The 21,282-nt window shown below is 50.5% G+C and overlaps 1 protein-coding gene across 4 annotated transcripts in view; it reads left to right on the forward strand.

Annotated features, from left to right (window-relative positions):
- The window catches only part of adarb1b (adenosine deaminase RNA specific B1b), a 105,916-nt gene that overhangs the window by 51,164 nt on the left and 33,470 nt on the right, over window positions 1-21,282 (forward strand). For 2 of the 4 annotated variants that reach the window (XM_062533752.1, XM_062533754.1), the window contains one exon: window positions 16,888-16,938. The exons of 1 other annotated variant lie outside the window; for it this stretch is intronic. Coding sequence is in view for 1 of the 3 variants with exons in the window: in XM_062533755.1 (XP_062389739.1) it covers window positions 20,093-20,192 (100 nt within the window). In the remaining 2 variants the exon portion in view is untranslated. Of the gene's footprint in view, window positions 1-16,887; window positions 16,939-19,916; window positions 20,193-21,282 lie in introns of those variants that run through there. One more of the 4 variants, XM_062533755.1, reaches the window with a different exon arrangement.

Genomic DNA, 21,282 nt, shown 5'->3' on the forward strand with positions numbered 1-21,282 from the left:
TCTGCTTTGTAGTACCCTTTTGTAATTGTGGAGCCCTTTCCCTAAGTGAAAGAGCCTCGCCTCTGTCTAGAGAGGCGGAGAAATCATCTGGCGTGGATCAGAGGACTGAGCCGACCACAAAGCAACCGCAATTATCTCTCCCGTTTCCCTGGCTTGGTCTGAGTAATGCCATTTTTGTGTGTGATTGATTGCAGCGCTTGGTAAGGCATATGAATTAATCCGAGTTGTGATGAGGGGACAAAAGCGCCTGTTCAGTGAGCCGCCGCAACGTGGCTCCGTGCTTGAAATTGACCTCCAGTCGACTTCCAAATTGGTGTGTCTGTCGCTTCCCCTTTTGGTTGAAGATGCTCCGTGTGTCGCAGTCTCCGGGCATGCACGCCCCCTTTGCTCTCTGCCAATTTGTCAATTATCTCCCCAATCGATCTTCCACTCTGGCCTCTGGAACTGCGTCACTGCTCTCCTGTACGCAGCTCGGTTTCCGGGAACACGGTCGCTGTGTACACTCGTGGAGGCCAATGCATGCCTGCCGGGATAACCGTTCCCTAATAGCCCGCCAGTGTTTGTTTGGGCTGGTTGTAGCTTGCGGAATTGTACTTCACCCTCCAGGGCCTCTGTGACTACATAAACATAAACAGTAACCATGCAGCAGAATCTTCATCGGCGTCAACATGAACTCAAAGTCGTCAGCCATCAGCCGTCAGCCCCGCGTCTCATGTGAAGGTCCCAGGCACTCTGTGGGCCGTGCCCCTCCTCTTGGCTCAAAGAGCAGGTTGCCTGGAGGCAATAACTGACACCACTTGAGGACGGGACAGGAGAGGAGAGGAGTGCACGACATGTCCACACATGCGGTGGGAGGCCGTGGCAGCGCGTGAGGCGGCGCTTTAAGAATAGCCTGCCTGTGTTCCCAGACGGTGCCCACGCCCACGCACAGCAGCGCTGCAGCACAATAGGAGCCGAGTGGCACCAGCAGCCCTGCCTGCCGCGGCGCTCACACCTCTCCCATGTCTCCCATGTCTGGGGGCCTTTTTTCTCTTCGCTTTATTTGGCCAACTCCTCCAGTCTGTGGTCGCATATGCTAATGGTTTAGTCACTGGTGTAATGAGCAGCTTTGAAAGATTGCAGGGAGCAGTGATGGATGAGAGTGAGCAGGGGGGGAGAGAGAGGAAGTGGGAGATGGAGAGGACCTCTGGGCTCGCATAGTTGAGATGCTGCCACAGCATTGGTCATTGAGAACCAGGACATGTCAAAGAGGACCCCTCTCCCCTGTTAAATGGACGAGTCTGCAGGTGCTGTGTATAGCTATAGCATCACCCTCTGGCAAGGATCCTGCACGCTCTCTTCAGTGTCTCTCTCTCTCTCTCTCTCTCTCTCTCTCTCTCTGCCTCTCTCCCTCCCTCCCCCCCTCTTCCCCCATCTCCGTTTTTCTCCTCACTAGCATGCTTGCATTCTCTCTCTCCCACTGTCTCATGTTGCCAATGACATTGAAATATGTTTGGGCCATTTCAGCAACGTTACTACCAAAGCAGTAAAGCAGTATTACGCTAGAGATGAAGACCGTGCTTTCTGTCTTGGTGTCTGATTCCTCTTTTCCCTCCTCCCTCGTGCCTGTCTCTTGTGGCTTGGTGTGGAGGATTATGGGCAGGATTTGTGCATGCCAGTGCTGAGCAATAAAGTCCACTCTTGTGGGGCCAGTGCTTGAGTCTCACGGGACTGGTTACCCACAACTTTGGCGTCTCCACACCACACACACACACACGCACACAGAGAGCTTGTAAAATGCCAGTGTGGTTATATATGTATAGGGAATCTTTAATTGAAAATGTGAAGGTTCAAGGAAATCCTTTAGGTTGTTTTTGTCCAGTCCATCAGATCTGTGGCTTGGTCCACCATAAACCTTCACTTTACACTTCATCACACAGAGCCCCCGGCACATTCAAGGTAATAACATCTGCTCGGATGCACTTGCTTAATGTGTTTATGGATCTGTGCACTCTCCCTTTCTTCCTTCTCCTCCATTCTCTCTCTGTTTATTTCTTACTCCATCTACACCACCCCTCCCCTCCCCCATCTTCAGCGCATATCCATGGGCCAATGCCCCCACCTTCTGCTTGTATATGCATTTTTTCCCCGCTACTGGAGTAAATTGCATTGCAGCAGCACAGCGCAGATCTCCAGCCCTGGCACAAAGCAGGCAGGTGAGCCAGCCGTAGGTTGCTGACGGTGTGCACATCAGGGCCTGAAGTATCTCTCTTGTGGTTGCTGCCTTTCTCACCGCCACCATAGGCGGCCACTCACCAACAAAAATGGCAAAAACTGCAACATTTCACTTCACTGCCTTCTCATGTCTTTTACCGCCGCTAAACAAAGGGCCGTGTGTGTGTGTGTGTGTGTGTGTGTGTGTATTTGGTTGTTTGCTGTGAACATTTGCCACACCATCATGCACTGGGGCCCTGTGTAGCGCCCCTACCAGTAGTGGTTCCAGCTGTGTCAGACTTCATTGTTTGCACTGAAGCAGGCCGCCCGAAACAGAAAGCATATGGGCTCTCCACTTCACATCAAATGGGGCTGTTTGAAAACGGCATGCTCCCCACTTGTGTGCCGGCTCATGAAGTATTTAGCAGCTCCTCTGGCTAGGAGCGGTGGATGGAGGCCTGCGTGAGCGTGGCATGAGGGAGTCCATCAGCACGCACGCCACCATTGCTGTTGATCAGCCCTCCTCTCAGCAGCCAGCAGCAGGGCACGCGCAGTCGCGCACACATCTGGAGCTCACTTCGTGCTAACGCCTGTCCCGCGCTGCAGCAACCAGCTGCTTCTGCTGCCGTGTCAGTCTTTTGTGTGTGTGTGTGTGTGTGTGTGTGTGTGTGCGTGTGTGTCTGATGACAGCAGGAGGTTGAGAGATACATAAGCCCATTACCACGCCCCCCCCCCCCCCCCCCCTCCATCCCTCTCTGTGGCGCGTGGATGGTGCCTCAGCACTGGTGTGTCCGTCCACTCCCCGAAAGCACCGAGAGTGGAGCCTCTGGCACGACACACACACACACACACACACACACACACACCAGCCTGGATTTGATCAGCTGCCTCTCATCAAAATACTCATCCGTTATTCATTCTTTTCGCCTCAGTGTTTGTCTACGCAGCAGCATGCACGTGAGCGACTTTGGAATCACAAAGAAAATAGTTTTGACTGCAGATTTGTTTGTGTGACTAGGAGGGGAAATGTGGTGTGTGTGTGTGTGCATGCATGCGGGTCTGTGAGAGACAGCATGCCTATACATGATTGAAGTGGTTGTCAGGAGGCATGCCTGGACAGGTGCAGAGGCTATAAAGTTGTTTTATTTGTTCTTCTCTCTTGTTTTCTAAGCACAGCGGGAGGTGTGAGCTGTGGTGCAGCCTGCTGTAGAACGTTAGCGTTAACCTTGAGCCAGCAGCCAAGGTCAGCCGAGCGCTGCACAAGAGCGAGCCCTTTTGACCGCTGTGGCGTTTGAGATGGCCCCAAGGCCTTTTGTTTAACGGCACATCAGTGGATGTGATGCTGTGGAATAAGGCCATGATTTAATTGTCATTAGCGTCATGTGTATTTAGTGAGTGGCCAAGGGAAAAATGGGCTTCTGGCCGAGAGGCAGCGCTTTGGTGTCTGTGCCAGGCCCATGGGTTCAACACATGGCGACCGCACCTCTCCCTGCCAGCCTGCCGCTCCACTGGCCCCTCACACAGCCCCATGCCCCAGATGCCCCCCTGCCCCCCTGCCACTCTGCCCCAAACGCCCCAAACGCCCCAAACGCCCCCACTCAGCACCACTCAGTCCTGCCTGACTTGTCTGGGGCTCTTACTGTTAGCGCTTTTTTCTCTCACTCTTCCTCTCATCATCTCCCTCTCTCTCCCTCTTGTTCTCTCTCTCTCTTCCCTTGCTTCTCTCTGTCTCATGTTAGTATCTGTGCCGTATCTGTTCCTCTACATGTGCGTGTGTGTGCCTGTGAGCTGTGCTGTCGGGGGTGTCCCAGAGTGGGCCGTCCACACGCTCCTGATCTCCAGCACGCTGCGCCGGGGCCCGTGGCTGCCACCATTTTGTCTGAGCCATGAATCAGATGCGCTCGTGTTTTAGGTGTGAGTGGGAGGATTTCTCTCTCCCTCTCTCTCTCTCTCTCTCTCTCTCTCTCTCTCTCTCTCTCTCTCTCTCTTGCTCTCCTCCTCTCTGTTTCCTCCCCCGTTGCCAAGGGCGGAAGCTTCAAAAGCTGCGGGTGTTTTTTGGCTGGGGAAGATCTCTGGTTGGAGCCCAGATGGCATTAGCAGACCTGAGTGAGAGAAAGGGAGAGCGTGAGGGAGAGGTGTGTGGGTGGTGCTGCTGAGGGTGGAGGGGGACGGATGATGCCATGCCATGCGCTTGGCAGGCTTTGATCTGGTGACACATGAAGCTGCATCAGGAGGACCAAACAGCTCTGTGGAAGATGGAGCCTGGCCTTATCTGTGTGTGTGTGTGTGTGTGTGCGCACACTATCAGACAGTACCATATATTTCACCATATCACTGCAAGAATGCTTTGATAGCCAAGCGAATAACCCAGTGACAGTCCCCAGTCAGTGGACACTGGTGATGCGGTGTGCTGGGCGCACGTGACTCTTACTAATGTCACTCTGAGTAAAACGCTTCCGCTAAATGAAAGAACTCAAATGTGAGGCGTCACCGCTTCTAAATGCGAATAGCTTGGTTTGTCATTGAGGACCATTTGAAATTGACTGTGCCGAGTCTACCCACAATGCCTTGTGCCACATCAGTGGGCGCCTCTGGGCCTCCAAATTGCCTCCTCACATCTGCCACTGTTCTGCCTGGCTGACCCCCTGGAGAGGGGCTGACTGAATTGATTAGAGCCCCTAACAGAAGTGATGATGTGTTTAAAGAGAGATGATAGAGAGCGTTCCTGTAATAGATTATGCTGCCAATCCATTGCTAATGCCTCGCATACAAATAGCAGAAATTTTGTTATGTGAGGAGCAAAACTGGAATTTATATTTTTCTTTTTCATTTTTTTTTTTTTTTTTTGTGGGGGTAAGAGGTATTTAGGATTTAGGAGGCATGGTGGGGTTTTTTTCCCCCTCTGTTTTTTTCTTCCCGAAAGCAAAACAAATACCTGGCTATCTCCATAAATTGAATTAATTTGTTTATCACACTTCATGCCAAAAAGTCTAGAAAGCATTCTTTCCGTGTCCCTGTTTAGTTTTCTGTCTGCCTGTCTTTCTCTCTGCCTTCCCTCCATTTCTCCTCTGATGGTGAGCTGTGCTTCTGAACGGCACGCCAGACTTTCACCTTGAGCACACGACACACAGAACTGATGACATTGAGAGATCTCCTGACTCAGTGTGCTAATGTCAGGCCCAATTTGCTTCAGCACTTTGCCTTGACCTGTGCCCCCCCCCCCCCCCCCCATCATACGCCGGACGCCTTCTGTTCAGATGCCCGCTGGCGCTTGAGGCCCATTACTGGACCCAGCGCTGGGTATTTTGTGTTGAGGAAAATGGCGGATGGGGAGTGTGGCTGCTGCCATGATGCCCACATAAAGCCCCGCACTGCCCGACTGCACACAGCTCCTCTGGCATCTGCCGTCAGGCTTTGAGAGTGGAAACACGCATGCATGCCGCAAAACAAATATTGATATCAAAATCATGTCTCCTGGGCTGCTGCGATGAGCCTTTGAATATTTTACAGGTTTGGGGGAGAGTGAATGAGAGGAGATGGTGGAATGAAAGAGAGAGTGTTGAACACAAGTGCGGAGTTTAGATATTTAATGACCGCTTAGGGGTGCACACACACCGAGTCTGTGTTTGTCCAGGAAAACGGGTTATGTGTGTGTTGGGTGTGTGTGGATGGGTGTATGTGGATGTGTGTGGGTATGTTTACGTGCAACAGTCTGCACACACACACTTGCTTTGAGTGAGGTTGAATGTATGGAATTGTCTACTGCTACAGTATTCACAATATTCCTTAGCCAGACACCCCAGTGTTCAGAAAACGGTTATCTATTTACGGCTAAGCTGCGCTGTGTCGATTGTAATGTGACGGTTGACAGTGCTTAAGTTAACATATCATAACGCATATCAGAGGTGGGACAAAGTCATTGTTTGGCAAGTCACAAGTTAGTCTCAATTCATTGCCCTCAAGTCCCGAGTCAAGTCCCGAGTCAAGACAGGCAAGTCCCGAGTCAAGTCCAAGTCAAAGGCCAACAAGTCTCAAGTCAAGTCCCAAGTCCTACGGTCTGACTTTCGAGTCCTTTCGAGTCTTTTTAAAAATCGAGTGAAACAGGTATTTTGTCAATTGAATTTGTGTGTGCTGGAGAGAGATGCAAATCTGTCTAGCAGAAATGTCAAATGGTATCTCTAGCACATTCTCAATGAAATATAGGCCCTATGTGTTAAAATATGTGTTCAATTTGTTAAGAACCACTGATGGGCCTACACAATCTGAAATAGTTTTATAACGTGTGACCATGTTTATTACATTACAAAAATGTAGGCAAACCCGTATTGCCAAAAGGGGGATACAGATAACTCACAGCAGTGGCAATCCTAGTCTCTGCTCAAACCCCCAGTCCACACACACAGAAAATGGTGTGTCTTGTGTCTATTTCATATTTTGAATTCATAAACTTGACATATTTTGTTAACAACTTATAGTATTTTAGGATCTGCATAATTACTTTAATTTGTAACAGTAATTTGAATACTTCATATTGACTACACTTGTCTTTAATGATATTACAGGGTGGTGTGTAGGTCTAATTGAGTGCCTGTCACTTTAAGAAGTACGTGAACGTAATTAGGTTTCATTCGGTTAAAAAATAAGTCATGCATAGTTCAAGGATATATGTTTTCATTAAATAAAATGAATGTTCAAAAAACTGACAAGGTAAAGAAAATATTTCTGATGTCATAGAAAATATCTTGCAATGTTAACTTCTATGATTTAGGTGGTTACCGTGGCATGGCAGTTCACTTTTTCCTTGGTCATGTTTAATTGGGTGGGTGCTTAATTTAGGCTACTCTACCATGACATGGAGTTTGATATGTAACAACCAGTGCTCAAAATAAAACGTTATGGTAGCCTATTCTCCTCCTGTGTTAGTGGAATGGATTTAATGTGAATGTACACAAAAAGACGCACGTGGCTATATGATACAGCGCACGTTTGAGGTGAAAATGTTCCACCTTTTAAAAGCCTAATCCTAATCGTGGTTAAATCCATCAATTAGACAACAGAATCAGTAGGGTAGGCTACCAGTTTGGTTAGCCTACCAGGCATATGTCAAAAGCAGGCTAGGATGAAGCTGGGAGGAATTTAACAAGTTCTACACAGTCATTCGTTTCTTGTTGGTCTCCACGTAATGTTCGTAGGCAAACGAATTAACGAAATAATCTTAGGTATCATTTTGCTGGCGCATTCACGTCCGTTGTCTGGCTCTGCGTGTTGTCTAGCTTGTTCTGCGTGGTTGGCCGCTGTCGAATCAAAGTGATTTGATTGGATTTTGTGCCGAAAACGCGCATTGTCTCACGCACAGGCGCACACACATAAATATAGATAGATCAGTCCGTGTCTACATTTTATCTTTTTGTCTTTCGTTTTTTTTATGGGAAGAAGCAAGTCTTTACAAGTCAATAGGCGCAAGTCCAAGTGAAAATCCGAGTCATTGATGTTAAAGTCCAAGTCGAGTTGCAAGTCTTTTTATATTTTGTCAAGTCGAGTCTAAAGTCATCAAATTCATGACTCGAGTCTGACTCGAGTCCAAGTCACATGACTCGAGTCCACACCTCTGACGCATATCAAATGAAACTTTTACATTTTATATCGGTTACATATTATGTAGTGCTGTATATCCATGCTGATGGCAGAATTGTCAACATTTCAAAAGAAATGGAAGTTGAAACATACTCTAGTTAGCATACTGAGAATGCACAAACCTATAATGTAAACAGAATGAACGAAAGTTGAAAACAGGACAGCTTTTGGATTTAAGGAATAAAGTGGATAGCCCAAGTCCCCAGTTCCAAGTCGTCTCTATTTTCTCTTTTGCGTCAATAGCAGTAGTAGCAATGTACCGCTAATAGCTGTGTGTGTCTGTGTGTGTGTCTGTGTGTGTGTGGGTATTTTTGTGTGTGTGTGTGTGTGGTATGTGTGTGTGGTATGTATGTACTAGTGTGTACTAGTGTGTGGAGGAGAGAATGTGAGGCGGCTCCCCACCACTTGTTTTGTTTGGCCTGCTGTGTCCACTGCCACTGCTGCCAGGGCCGAGCAGGTGACTTGTCAGTGCTCACAAACACGCCGGACGCCACGTTCATCAGGAAGTTGCAGCAGCACAGAGACACCTTGGACACTCAATCAAATGAGCTGCCCAGCTGACGAGTGGACTAATGCGCGTGTGGACAGGCAAGCAGATGGACGGTCCAACCGAGACTGAGAGGGAATGACACAACGGCAGAAAAAAGGACAGACAGACAAATGGGTGGACAGACAGACAGATGGACCCTCAGTAGGAAACAGTGACACAGCGGCAGACGCGCTGACTATTTGGGACGCTGACCGGCAGACGGCCCTTTGGCCAGATGGGAAAAGAGAGAGACGGCGAGGCGGAGGAGACGAGGAGATGGGCTGGCCAGGCGCACCCCGGCGAGGCGAGGCGAGGCGAGGCGAGGTGGTGTGCTGTGGTGCGCTGGTTGCACTGACTGGATGGCTTTGTGCTGGCGAGCGCTGGGGAGGGCCAGATGTTAAACAGAGCAGGCAGATAAGAGGGCGCTGGCCTGTTGATGTTGGCCACTAAGAGGTCGTGCTGCACTGCACAGCACACACTCCTCTCCTCTCCTCTCCTCCTGAACAGAATAAGCCATAGTGGGAGCAGGAGGTTTGGGGAGAAGACTGACGGGGTCTGTCAGTATGGGCTTATGCCACAGCTCATTCTTCTCTTACTCACTCACTCACTCACTCTCTCTCTCTCTCTCTCTCTCTCTCTCTCTCTCTCTCTCTCTCTCTCTCTCTCTCTCACCAACTCCTCACTCACTCAGCATGGCGCTGATATTCTACCCCTATTTCTTTCTTTTTCTTGCTTTCTTTTTTTTGTCTGTTTGTATTTGCTGTCCTTTCTTTCTTTCTTTCTTTCTTTCTTTCTTTCTTTCTTTCTTCTGTTCTTTCTTTTTGTCTTTTTCTTTTTCTCACTCTGTATTATTCAGAAGTAAAGGGTTGGTTTCTCTCTCATGTTGTGCAGAAGCAGCAGTATTTGCCTTGAAGCGTGTCTGTGGATAGAGCACTGGGGCATACAGCAGTTCAGCCCTTCTCTCTGTATATCTCTCCCTCTCCCTCTCCCCCCCCCCCCCCCCCTCTCTCTCTCTCTCTCTCTCTCTCTCTCTCTCTCTCTCTCTCTCTCTCTCTCTCTCTCTCTCTCTCTCTCTCTCTCTCTCTCTCTCTTTGTTCAAGGGGACAGGGATTGCTGTCTTCTGAGAACATGAGTGAGAGAGACAGAGAGAGACCTTCACACTTGTCCATGCTGTGTGTGAGACTGAGAGGGAGAGGAGGGCATGAATGTGCTTTGGTTCTGCCATGCCTCCCAGCGCCAAGTGTTCTTCCATGGGAGCACCGGGGCTGGACTTCACACTTGAGCCGAACCCGGCCTTTGTGGCAAGTGTATCATCCCTCATTTACCTCCCGGTGCTACTGGGCAGGGGAAGTGGGGCTGTGCGCTCTCGCTGAGATCCTCTCTGGCTGGCCTATTGTCTCTGTGGGTTTCTGGTGTCTTAAACCCTCCTTTTTTTGGGTGCCATTGTTTTAGCCTTTTGTTTCCAGCTGCGGACTCCGTGGTGTTTGGTAGGCCAGCTCTAAGCAGGCCTGACCGGTTAAAGCTGATGGTCCTCACCTGGCCCAGGTGGAAGCCGATCCTCCTCCTCCTCCTCCTCCTCCTCCTCCTCACCTCCTCGGCTCTCTCCCTGGGCTCCTGCTCCTGCTCCTGCTCCTGCTCAGCACAAAGGGCCGCTGTGCGAGTGGAGTGCGGGGCTGTGAGCGCAGCTCTGCAGTTCTCATGGCCTACTTAAAACACAAGAGCCGTAACACAAGGCGCAGCTCCCTGAATGGGCCGTGCGTGGGAAAGGACGCGCTCAGCATTGTTCTGCCCGCTGCACAAGAGGGCTGTGGAGAGCAGCGCAGCTTTCTCCTGCGCATCGCCTCTCCTCTCCTCTCCTCGCCTCGTCTCTCCTCGCCTCGCCTCTCCTCGCCTCGCGCTCTCCTCCCTGTGTGGCGTGAGCAAAATGCTGATGCGCTGACTGACTGGGGCATTTCAGTCTCTTTCCCTCCCTCTCCACCCTTCTCTCTCTCTTCTTTTTTTAGCATTCTGTCTTCGCTCCTCGCTCTAAATAAGGTCTCTCACCGTTGTCGCTAAGTGCAAGGTGGTCTTGTTGGTCACTGTGTCAGTCAGCATTGGGATGTGGCCCAGTTCCACACACCAAGAGACCTGTCCTGTCTCGGGTCCAGCCAGGGTCCTCTGCACTCTGACGCTGTAGAGTCCCATGGAGCCTGATGCCACTCACCGTCCTGGGTGAAGCAAAGCTCCTAGCTGCCCTGCTAATATGGCCGTTTGGGCATTGCAGCATTTCCCACTGCTCTGAAACAGTAAGCGTTAATGCTCTAGTTTTCCATAGACATGCATGCTGGTAGTGATCAGCATAAAGCTCATTGAATTTTGGCTCTTGCTTTTGCAGGTGCTCACGTATCTAAATGGACCTTTATCCCCTCACGGACATGGACACACACACACACACACACACACACACACACACACACACACACACACACACACACACACACTCACTCTGTCTCTCTCTCACTGTCCCTCTCTCACACGCACTCACACACACACACTCTCTCACACACATACATGCACATGCACACACACCACCCATCACCCACCCGCAGCTCCCTGGGGGGCTCATCAGAGCCCAGGTGGAAGAGCAGGTACCCGCCCTTGGCCTCGCTGCTGCAGATGTCACCTGGCGTGTTTTCCTTTTTGCTTCTTCTCTTACGCAGCGCTCCAGCTGTGATGGCCAGCTGGCCAGCCCACGCCGCTCTGTCATCTCCCCCCGGGCCTGACCCACATTCACACTCCCATGAGGGAGAGAGGGAGAGAGAGAGAAGGGGTGAGCACTGAAACAGCACAAACAAGCAACCCAGATCTGTCAGGTACAGGTGACGGAGTGGTGCGGGGTTGTCGTTCACGGGCCTGATCTGGTGGACGGTGAGGGCAGAAGTTTCAAACAGGAGAGGAAAACTCTCTCGCTCTGACGCTCTCACAACAGAGGTGCACACTGGCGCTCAGCAAAGATAGAGGAGAGGATTGTCCAGCCGAGCACTGGACTGTGGTGGACTCGGGCGCGCTGTGGGACTGCTGGAGCTCACCTCTGTCAGCGCCAGCAGCCAGCTGTGTGGAGCCCAGGCGTGTGGGTCAGACTGGCCTCAGCTCTGGACTGGCCGGCCTCCGCACTGGGCCTCCTCCCCGTCCTCTCCTCAGGCGCACAGAGCAGGGCATTGTTCAGGAGGCCAGCGCTCTGTGGCACGCTGTCAGAGCCCCAGCTGTGTGCTCGACTTCCTCCTCCGCCACACACACACACTCACTCACTCACACACACACACACGGCACCCATATGGGCCCCCTGTGAGTGTTGTGGCTTATTGCGAGCTGGCGAGTACAGTGCCAGGGACCCTATGAGTTTGGCTGTCACCAAAAGGAGCAGGAGAGGGTTAGCCCCCCCCACCCCCCATCTAACCTCTCAGTCACCGTCATACATGCCTGCGCCCCCCCCCCCCACACACACACACACACACGTGCACACACACACACACACACCATATTTCCATTCCCAACCACTCCCCCAGACATCTCAGTGTTTCCGCGTGACCCCGTCATGATCGGGCTCCAGATAACGAGCTTCAGTTCCTGCTCAGGGCTCGGTGGCTCCAAGGAGCCGTCATGGCCTATAAACACCATGGCCACCCCTCTCTCCTCCCAAACACTTACCTCAGGCCCCACACCAGCACGGCCAACCCCACTGCCTCCGCAGTGCCGGCCCCTGGCCTCACACAAGGCCCTGCTTGTGGAGGTGTGAGTGGCGTGGGTGTGGGTGTGGGTGTGTGTGCGTAGTCGGGGCGCTCTTTGTGTGGGGTCTGTTGACCGTAACTGTTTGACACAGCCACCATGGAGGAACGTGCCACTGGGCCGTCTTTTTTGGGAGTGAGCCGTACAACAAAGCTCTCGCTGCAGTAATAAATATTTCAACCCCTGCATTCTGACTGCGACTGGGAGAGGAGGCTGCACGATGGCTTGGGTGGGGGGGGGGGGGGGAGGAGAGAGGAGGAGGAGAGAGGAGGAGGGGAGAGGAGGAGGGGAGAGGAGGAGGGGAGGGATCCGGTGGATGCAAGAGAGGATATTAGCCTGCCAACTTCTTATGCTTAATATTCTACCAGCTTTTCTGTGACGGAAGTTCACACCCAGGGCAGGCATGGTAATTTCTTCCACGTGCGTGTGTGTGCGTGTCTGTCGTTGTCTTTGCGTGTGCATGTGTCCACCTTGGCCCTGTCAGAGACGGCAGCACTGTGTTTCTTTTGGAAATGGTCCCATTCTGACAGCTAATGTGCTCTCAGGTAGACACACACACACACACACACACACACACACACACACACACACAAAAACACATGCACATGGTCAGGTTTGAGTCCACCTTTATTCCTCTCTCCCCTGCACTTGGTCTTGGCACTGAAAACAGCACAGTCAGGGCCTGATTGCCTCAGGTTGGGGTGTGTGTGTGTGTGTGTGTGTCAGTCAGTCAGTCAGTCACACTGTGCCTTGTGTTTTCTCTGTCTGCGGTCATCCCTCAGTCTGCGGGGAGTTTGTCTCGCCTGCGAGTCAGGGGTCTTTCCCTGCCACTGATGAGTGAGGGAGTATGCGGCCCTGGCTCTGCCCTGCATTCCACCCCCCCCCCCCCACCCCCCACACCCCACAGCCTCCAGCCCTGGCATCTCCTGCCCCTGCTCCCCCGGACGCGTCTAGTCTGGGGTAGGCACATCTCCGCACCACACACCCCACACAGGGGTGCTACTGCCCCCACCAGGTCTCATTCAGAACTGCTGCTGCTGCTGCTGCTGCTGCTGTGTAGATGGGCCTCGGCCCCAAGAGAGAGAGGGATGAGTGCAGACGTTACGGCTGATTTTCCCCCTCTCAGTTCTGTTTGACTTTAGAGCCAGAAATCTGCTTTCCCCCTAAACAGATCTGTGTGTTCTCAAATAGAGGGGTTTCTTTTCGCTTTTTTTGTGCTGGCAAAGTTTAGTGTCTGTGTGTGTGTGTGTGTGTGTGTGTGTGTGTGTGTGTGTGTGTGTGTGAGAGAGAGGGGGGGCTCTAGACTATAAACACTGTCTGACTTTCTGATTTATGGATTCAGTTATTGAATTCCTGCAGTGTTTGAACAGAATAGGGTTGGTGTTTACATCTTGGAGTGCTCTTTATGTCGTACTCCTCTCTTACTCTAGGTGTTGGGTGCTCTCAGTTGAGATCTGCTGCTTCTGTGTCAGTTGGCCGTGCATTAACATAATGGCCACATCAGTATTGTTGAACATAGATGTAAATTGATTATATAACCTTTGTACACAAAAGAAAAAGATCCATCTTAAAGGTGAACTATGCTTAAAGTTAACTAAGTTTTTAGCTTAATTTACCTTAACTGATCAGCTTCAGAGTCATTGGAATGGCTATTTGATTTATTCCAGGTTGAATGATGGCTGTCTCACTTCCCCCACACTTGGTCGGGCCAGTACACTCACAAACAAGTATTGCAGCCTCGCGATCATGCAAAACAGTGAAGAAATCGCCAAACCTGCATAGTTCCTCTTGAAAGAGCAAGGCTGATTATTTCTCCTTTCAGAGCAGGTGACTACATGTTAGGTGGCTGAGCGGAGCTGACCCAAGCCCTCTCCGTGATGAGCAGCACGCTGGCACTGCTGCGGCCGGAGTGTGGGCCTCTGGGAGCCCTCTGGCTGAGACCACCTCTGGTGTTTGACCTGCGCGCCGCGCGCGGCCTGGCGCTCTGCCTCACACAAACATGCCGTCCCGAGTGTGTTTGCTCCGAGTGTATGCAATGGCGCTCCAATAAATATCACGGCGCTGCTCACTCCTCCGCAGGACTCGGGACATTTTTGTGGCTACAATGGAAATGCCACAATGGAAATTTCCCCTCTCTGCCGTTCACTCCCCCTCTAAGTGTGTTTAGCCCCGGTGCCATTGGCCAGCCTGAAGCCCTTGTTTTGGTCCTTATGCCGACTCGAGTGCAAATAAATCTGACCCTTATCGTTGGCCCCAGAACCGCAGTCACCCCGGACATCCCAGCATACCACTGGTGTTGTCATGGCAGCAAACGACCACTTGTTTTTCTCCTTTTTTTTTGGTGATGCACTTTGCAGGAATGTGACCTCTCCACATGTTTTCCAGGGCTGCTGAAAGAGACTGATTTTATCCCATAAATAAAGTCTGACTTTTGACTTTTGAGTGTGGCCAAGAGACACAGTCTTCTTTTTCTGGAGATTTATCTGGATGTCTGTGGTGAGAGGGGGAGACGGGACAAGTGAATTTCAGACCCTCTTCACTCTCCCACAGATAGACTGATGGCTCCACCATGTGGCCAGTTCTGGTAGCAGCCTGTGGGCTCCATCCTTACTGTGTCAGACTGCCGTTACCCAGGATGCTGTTAGTGCAGGAGGCTTTTTTCTTCCCTCTGTAAGCTCTTTCACAAAGGTCAAATCTGACGTCAGGTGGACGTAACGCCATTAGTCATAACAGATATTTTGCTGGGCTTTGCAATGCTGAACAACCAGGGACTTAATAATCTCCATTGCCTGTTGGGCTTTGATGATTTATTACCGTCCTACATATGGAGTGTGTGTGTGTGTGTGTGTGTGTGTGCGTGAGAGGGAGAGAGTGTGTGATTATTCTCATTTTTAGAGCAGGGAAAGGTCATCCATTGTAGCTCTAATTTGTAGGATGGCTTAATGAAGAGAGCCAGAGATGTGCAAATGAAGCTCTGTGTCCTCCTCAGCCCATCAGCGCTGTTGGCATGTGTGGCCTGACGCCCCTTTGACCTCTGACCTCTGACTGAGCTGAGGGCCGCTGTTGAACGGCACTGGAGCACACAGTGCATTTCACACAGAAGACTGTTTAGCTGGATGTGGTTGAATAATGGATAAACAAATACGGGATGTCATGAGAAACAGAGTGGAGACTGCATACACTTACACTCTACTGTCATCTCTTCCTGTCTGGTCGCATGTGTGACCGTGCAGGAGAAAACCGTTTGCCAGCTGTTCTTGACCACAGGAGTACAATGTCCTGACCCTCGCCTGACCCTACCTCTGTGGTACCTCCATACAGGACCTCTCGACATTGCTAGTAGGAGTGTCTGATGGAGGCACAGAGCCTGCGTGTTACGCTTGCATCTGCCACATCTATAAATCCAAAGAGCAGCTCCTCTCTACTTAAGCTGTCCAAACAAATGATCAGCCCTGTACTTTCCCTAGCAGGGAGAGTACACTCTCTGTAAAGTGGTACAGCAGGGTAATGTGTGTGTGCGTGTGTTTGTGCGAGTGTGCATGTGTGCAGGCGTGTGTGTGTGTGCGTGCGTGTGCATGTGTGTGTGTGTGTGTGTGTGCGTGTGTGTGTGTGTGCGTGCGTGTGCATGTGTGTGTGTGTGTGTGCGTGTGTGTGTGTTAGTGGGAGACATGCATCTTTAGTTGGAGACCTGCAGCAATGAGGAGAAGCCGAGTTGTCCTCGTAGGACCCTTGAGTGCAGGAGTCTATGTGAGCATAGTTAGTGTTGGATGGATGAGATTGTGACAGGCCTGCTGTTTTGCTCATCACCCATAAAGCGTGTGCTCTCGCCCCCAGACCAAACTAGGTCTGGCTCCCGCGCTGGCTGCAGAGCCGGCCCTTCTGTGGTCCTCTCAGACATGCCAGAGGGTTAGCTGGAGGTTAGCGCCTGGAGATGGCCGGCTCCGGTTCTTTTCCTGTTCTCCCCAAACCCCTTCCTGGCCCTCTGTGTGTGAAGAAAAGGGCAGCTCTTGGCCAAGCCCGCCACCTTAAATATGTTGGGTCTGCAGAGCCCAGACGTTTCCTTCCTTCAGGCTGGATTTGGACAGGACCATGAGCTTGAGGTTGGCTTTGGTGTTGAGTATCACTCCCTCATTTTTTACCCAGCGACCTCTCCCACACCCCCCCCCCCCCCCTTTGGCCCTCTCCCACTCTCCAGGCCTTATGTTTCCTCATTTGGTGCGATCTGGACTTGAAGTGCAGTAGTTGCTGTTCCCTCCAAGCGTTTTTTACGCTGTGTTTTATTGAGGAGTTTTACACAGCTCAAAGTGTTCATGCCTCCTGAGGGTGGAATCCCAGAGCTGTCTGTGATTGACATGTCATCATGTGATGACTCCATTAACGGGGTCCGCTCTGTCGGGGTGCGCACCATTACAGCCCCACAGCTGCCCTCTCACAAACCCCTACATCCTGAGCCGCAGATGAATGCTCTCCATCTTTCTCCAGCCCCTCAGTGTGCCAAGAGGTTATGGCTGCTTTGTACCACACTAGGGGGAACAGTAAATCTGCCTGTCATCTTCTCTTCGCTAAGCACTTGTTTTGACTCTTTATCACTGTAGATGAAGCATTTGTTTTGACTCTTCATCACAGTAGAGGGCCTATACAACATTACGCTGTTGTCATTTATTTAAACTGATGGCATGGAAGGCTGCAGTGGTGTTGAAGTGATGTGTTTTGCTGTCCTGCTAAGATGAACGGTGTTGACCTTTGTGTGTATTTCTCTTCCACAGACCACTGCATCTGTTGAGAGCCCCCAGCACTGACAGCCAACGGAGACACAGGTGTGTAGCCTCAGGCTCTTTTTTACCAATCACCTGTCATCCATCCTCTCACAATACAAGCATGCTGCAAGCTCAGAGCACATCTTTGCCACAGCAAGGTGGATTGAGTTGGACACCAACATCATGTGGGTCTCCAGTGAGCGACTGAGAAGTGAACGGGGAAGTGGGAAAGTGTCAGTCATAATGTAGGACTGACCTTAGTGCTTAGATTAAAAATATTGCTGTGATTGCATCCAAGCATCTTTTCCTCACCAGGAGGTCGCTCCTGTCACTGTTGTCACTACAGCGCTTTCCAGTGGGTGTCATCATTTCTAAGTAGGTGATGGGGCATTCCAGGTGAAGTTGTGATATCTGTGGCTGCCCCTAGGGGGCAGTGAGCACAGCTCTACGGTGTCCTAGACTGATGTCAAGTATTTGTTTTCATGCCTATGCTACGATACACCGTATACTTAGTCCCACAAGTGGTCTCATCTGCTCCCTAGAATGATTCATAAGAACAGCAGGTATTGACCATCTTTTCAGCTTGTCTGCAAGCCAACCTTACCTACTGTTATAGGCTTGCTTTGCTTTGCTTTGCGTTCAGTTGTCAACTTGTTTTCATTGCTTTAGAAATAAAGTCTCACACACACACACACACACACACTGCCTGGTTTAAGCATTGACAATTGGAATGGTATGCTGTAACTTAATAGTCAGTATGCCAGATGCATGACCAACCTACAGAAGTGATACAGACTGTTTACGTGTCTCATATAAGCAGATCAGTGAGAAAATGTTTTCATAATGTGGGCAATGCTGATTTCTTTTTCTTCTGCTATTGAGAAGAGAAATGTATTTGAATATTTGCTGAAGCCTTTAGCCTGGCTAGCGCCTACCACTTCTCAAATGAGACGTGGTCTGGCAACCAGAGGTTCATTTTCTCGTATTTTAAAAAATGCCCAGATCCGTTCATTGGGCACCACAGATGTCTATCAAATGTGTCTGTGCATAGCTCATCATGGTCTTGCTTTCTCCCCTGTTCTGTGATTGGTCGCCAACATCAGGTGAAAATGTGGGTGTTAGTTTCCAGACTGCCTTAGCTGCGTGATTGAAATCACCGCGCAAGGCAGGATGGGAACACCCAGGCTATGAAGCCTTGGCATATTGTTGGAATGTTACATCGAGTTGACATTTTAGCAAACATCCACAAGGTGGTGACATTAGCTTGTTCTGAACTGGCATTACACTACGTGGCTGAGGTCTGGATAGGATCAATCTAAGCTTGATTAACAAGATACTGTACATTGGGATCTAGATACTGAATTAACAGCTAGATATCAGTATCAGATATTTGACCTGATTTTAATGTATGTTCATCAACTAAACTAATTAAATATATTTTACTGTGCTCAATGTGCAGCATGCACACTGCAAGTTTGTTCCAACCACAAAAAGGGCAAAATGACCGCTGGGTGTTTCACCTTGTCCAGTCACAAATCATAATTTTGGCAACATGAGATGTGTGTGTGTGTGAACACCTGCATTTTTCTCTTTTCAATTTCGACCCCTACTGTAGATCCAGCTCCCTAGATGACATGTTTAAGGCTAGGTCTACATGTAAATGGGTCACTCAGGGTCAGTGTATTGGCACTGGTCTGGGGACTGAACTGTGTACTGGACTGTGCTTCTAAATGTACAGCCTCCCAATCAACAGCTATGCAGGTAGCTTCACCAGGCGTGCAGCCTTTCTTCTGTGCGGTCGGCTCAGCAGGTTTAATTGCCTGGCTGTCTAGCAGTGTGCCAGGTGTTGGAGGCTGGTCGTCCAATTATGTGTGATAGAAAGTTTCAGCCTCAGGCTACAGCTTCATATGAATATGGTTCAAGGTGTATAGCAGGGGGGGTCACGTTCATATGAAGCAGTGGGACGGATTTGTTGGAATTTGTTTTTGGGGGGTTGTCACTGTCATGGACACTCTCATGGTCATGATAGTTGTGTGATGTTCTACTTCCTTACTACACCCACTAATGGCCAAACAAGGCCTATAGGTTTAGAATGTACTGCTGTCAGATAGTGCTCATTCTTTTTGGAAAATCCTACCTTTCATGTCAGTCTTTCTCTTTTTCGCCAGCATAGAGAGCATATTATGGCTACACCAACAGCATGCCATTGTCATCGTATTCTTCAAAGTATATGCTTTAGTCGATCAACTTCCACATAACATTGAAACTCTCTGCCTCTGCGGTGGACTGCAGTGGCCACCAGGCTCCTGACGGTAACTCAAACAGTGCCTGTGATGAGACTTGCTTCTATATTCTTCCATCTCACCTCTAGTAGGCTCACCGCCAAAAAGAGTCCAACAACCTCTGTCAGCATTTTAACTTTTATGATGATAGAATATGGATGAGAGGAATGTCTTCTTTTCCTTTTGTGGGACAATTTTCTTAGAAAGCGGCACTTTTGTGAGTGTAGGTTTCTACGCCTATGACTTGTGGGAAATGGTATGTACTGTATCTGGTGTGTGATAGATTGTGTAGTGTTTCCCAACGGAGACAAGCAGACTAAATGAGCAGGCTGATTTGTTAGAGGCTGTTAAGATGAAATCGCAGGCTTCTTGAAAGCACATTGCTGGAGGAGTATCTGATCTCAGTGCAGTGAGTGGTGCTGGAAAGAGAGAAGAGAGAGCGAGCACAAGATACTGCCACAGCCAATAGTCTCACTCCTAACCTTAAAAAAGTGAAGAGAGAGAAAGAGAGAGAGAGATCCCTTCCTCTCTCCTCCCTCCCTCTTTTCTCTTCCTCTCTCATCCACTCAAAGTGCTGAAGGCATGAGGGGAGGGTACAGAGCAAGAGAGGGTGCCTGCCTGCCTGCGTGTGTGTGTGTGTGCGCGCACGCGCCTGTAAACGAGTGTAAGCAAGGCAGAGAAAAAGAGCGGGACCATGCGCTGTGCCTTAGAGCTGTGAGGTAGAGAGGGAGGGAGCGTGTGCGGCGTGTGAGAGTGTGTCAGGGCTAGCTAGCTCATAGCACCAGTGGGCTTCCAGCACAGAGCACAGGAGAGCACAGGAGAGCACAGGAGAGCCAGGCTCCAGCCTCAGCACACCACCCCACAGCACAGCACATCGGGCCGGTCAGCACTCCACCCCAGCGCAGCAGCTCAGGGCCAGCCGGCCCCTAGCCATGGCCCTGTTTGTGGACAGTGCCCAGAACATGGGGGCCTACTACTGCCTGATGCGGACCAGGTTCAAGAGGAGGCGCAAGAAACGCTCCGAGCGCAAAGGTAGACTTGACGACCACTTGACAGTCTTGCACCGTCATCTTGTGGTGGGCTTTCCGTTCGAGCATACCTGTGTCTTTATTGTTTTCAATGTAGGTGTGTGTTTGCGATGGAGTAGCTCAATTCGGCAGATATTATCCTAAAGTTGTCTTAGATGGAGTGTTCTCTGTGCTGCGGGGGGATTTGTCTTTGTGTGCATCTTGTTTGTCACTGTTTTTGCCACAGTGCGTAATCCTCGCTAGCTTTGTCCAGGGCGACACTTAGGATCTGGTCTGCGAAACACGGCATGGCAGTGTAGGCTGCCACTGCCTGGCTCATTTACTAGAGCTCTGTGAAAGTTAGGGGCCCGGCACTCGCATTGTGTGCACCCGTGGGTGTGTGATTGATCACCGCAGTGACGTGGGTTGTTTATGGGATGTCCTGGAGCATATGTTGGGAGTCCTTGCTCTTCCCTGTCCCACAAGCTGTGGCTACCAGTGAGGGATCTCTCTTGTCAGTGCCCCACTGAGCTCCAGGCTCTTCCCCCACTCTCAACCTCCGCCGTACACACCCAGAGCATCGCACTAGAGCTCGCTCAGTCAGTTCAGCCTGATGCAGGTGGAGAAAACGGTCTTATTCATGCCCTTAATAGAGACAAGTAGACTTGTGTGTGTGTGGGTGTGTGTTGGTGTTGTCGAATTCTGTGAAATAGTAGCAAAAAAAGCAGAATTTAGTGTGATCTTTTTGTTTCTTTCTCTGTATTTGTTTGTGCTTTCCGTGCTGTTTTGTCTCCTCTTCCTCTGGTCAGGGCTTGAGTTGAGCACCATGCACTGTGTAGTCCAACACAAGCGCCTCTCTGTGTGTTCAATAGACTCCTCTGTGTGTGGCTGCGTGTGAATGCGTGTGCCTGTTGTCGAGTGAGCCTGTCCTCCCTCTCTTCCTCCAGCTCTGTGCACTGTGGGGCCACGTGTGTGTGTGTGTGTGTGTGTGTGTGTGTGTGTGTGTGTGTGTGTGTGTGTGTGTCACAGCAGCAGGGATTAGCTAAGGGGAGCAAGGGAAGTAGTAATTACTGAGGTGCTCTCCCAGAAAGGAGGTATTAGCAACCCGTCAGCCA

The sequence above is a fragment of the Sardina pilchardus genome, chromosome 4 (genome assembly GCF_963854185.1).
Source record: "Sardina pilchardus chromosome 4, fSarPil1.1, whole genome shotgun sequence".
In the NCBI taxonomy this organism is placed as follows: Eukaryota; Metazoa; Chordata; class Actinopteri; order Clupeiformes; family Clupeidae; genus Sardina; species Sardina pilchardus.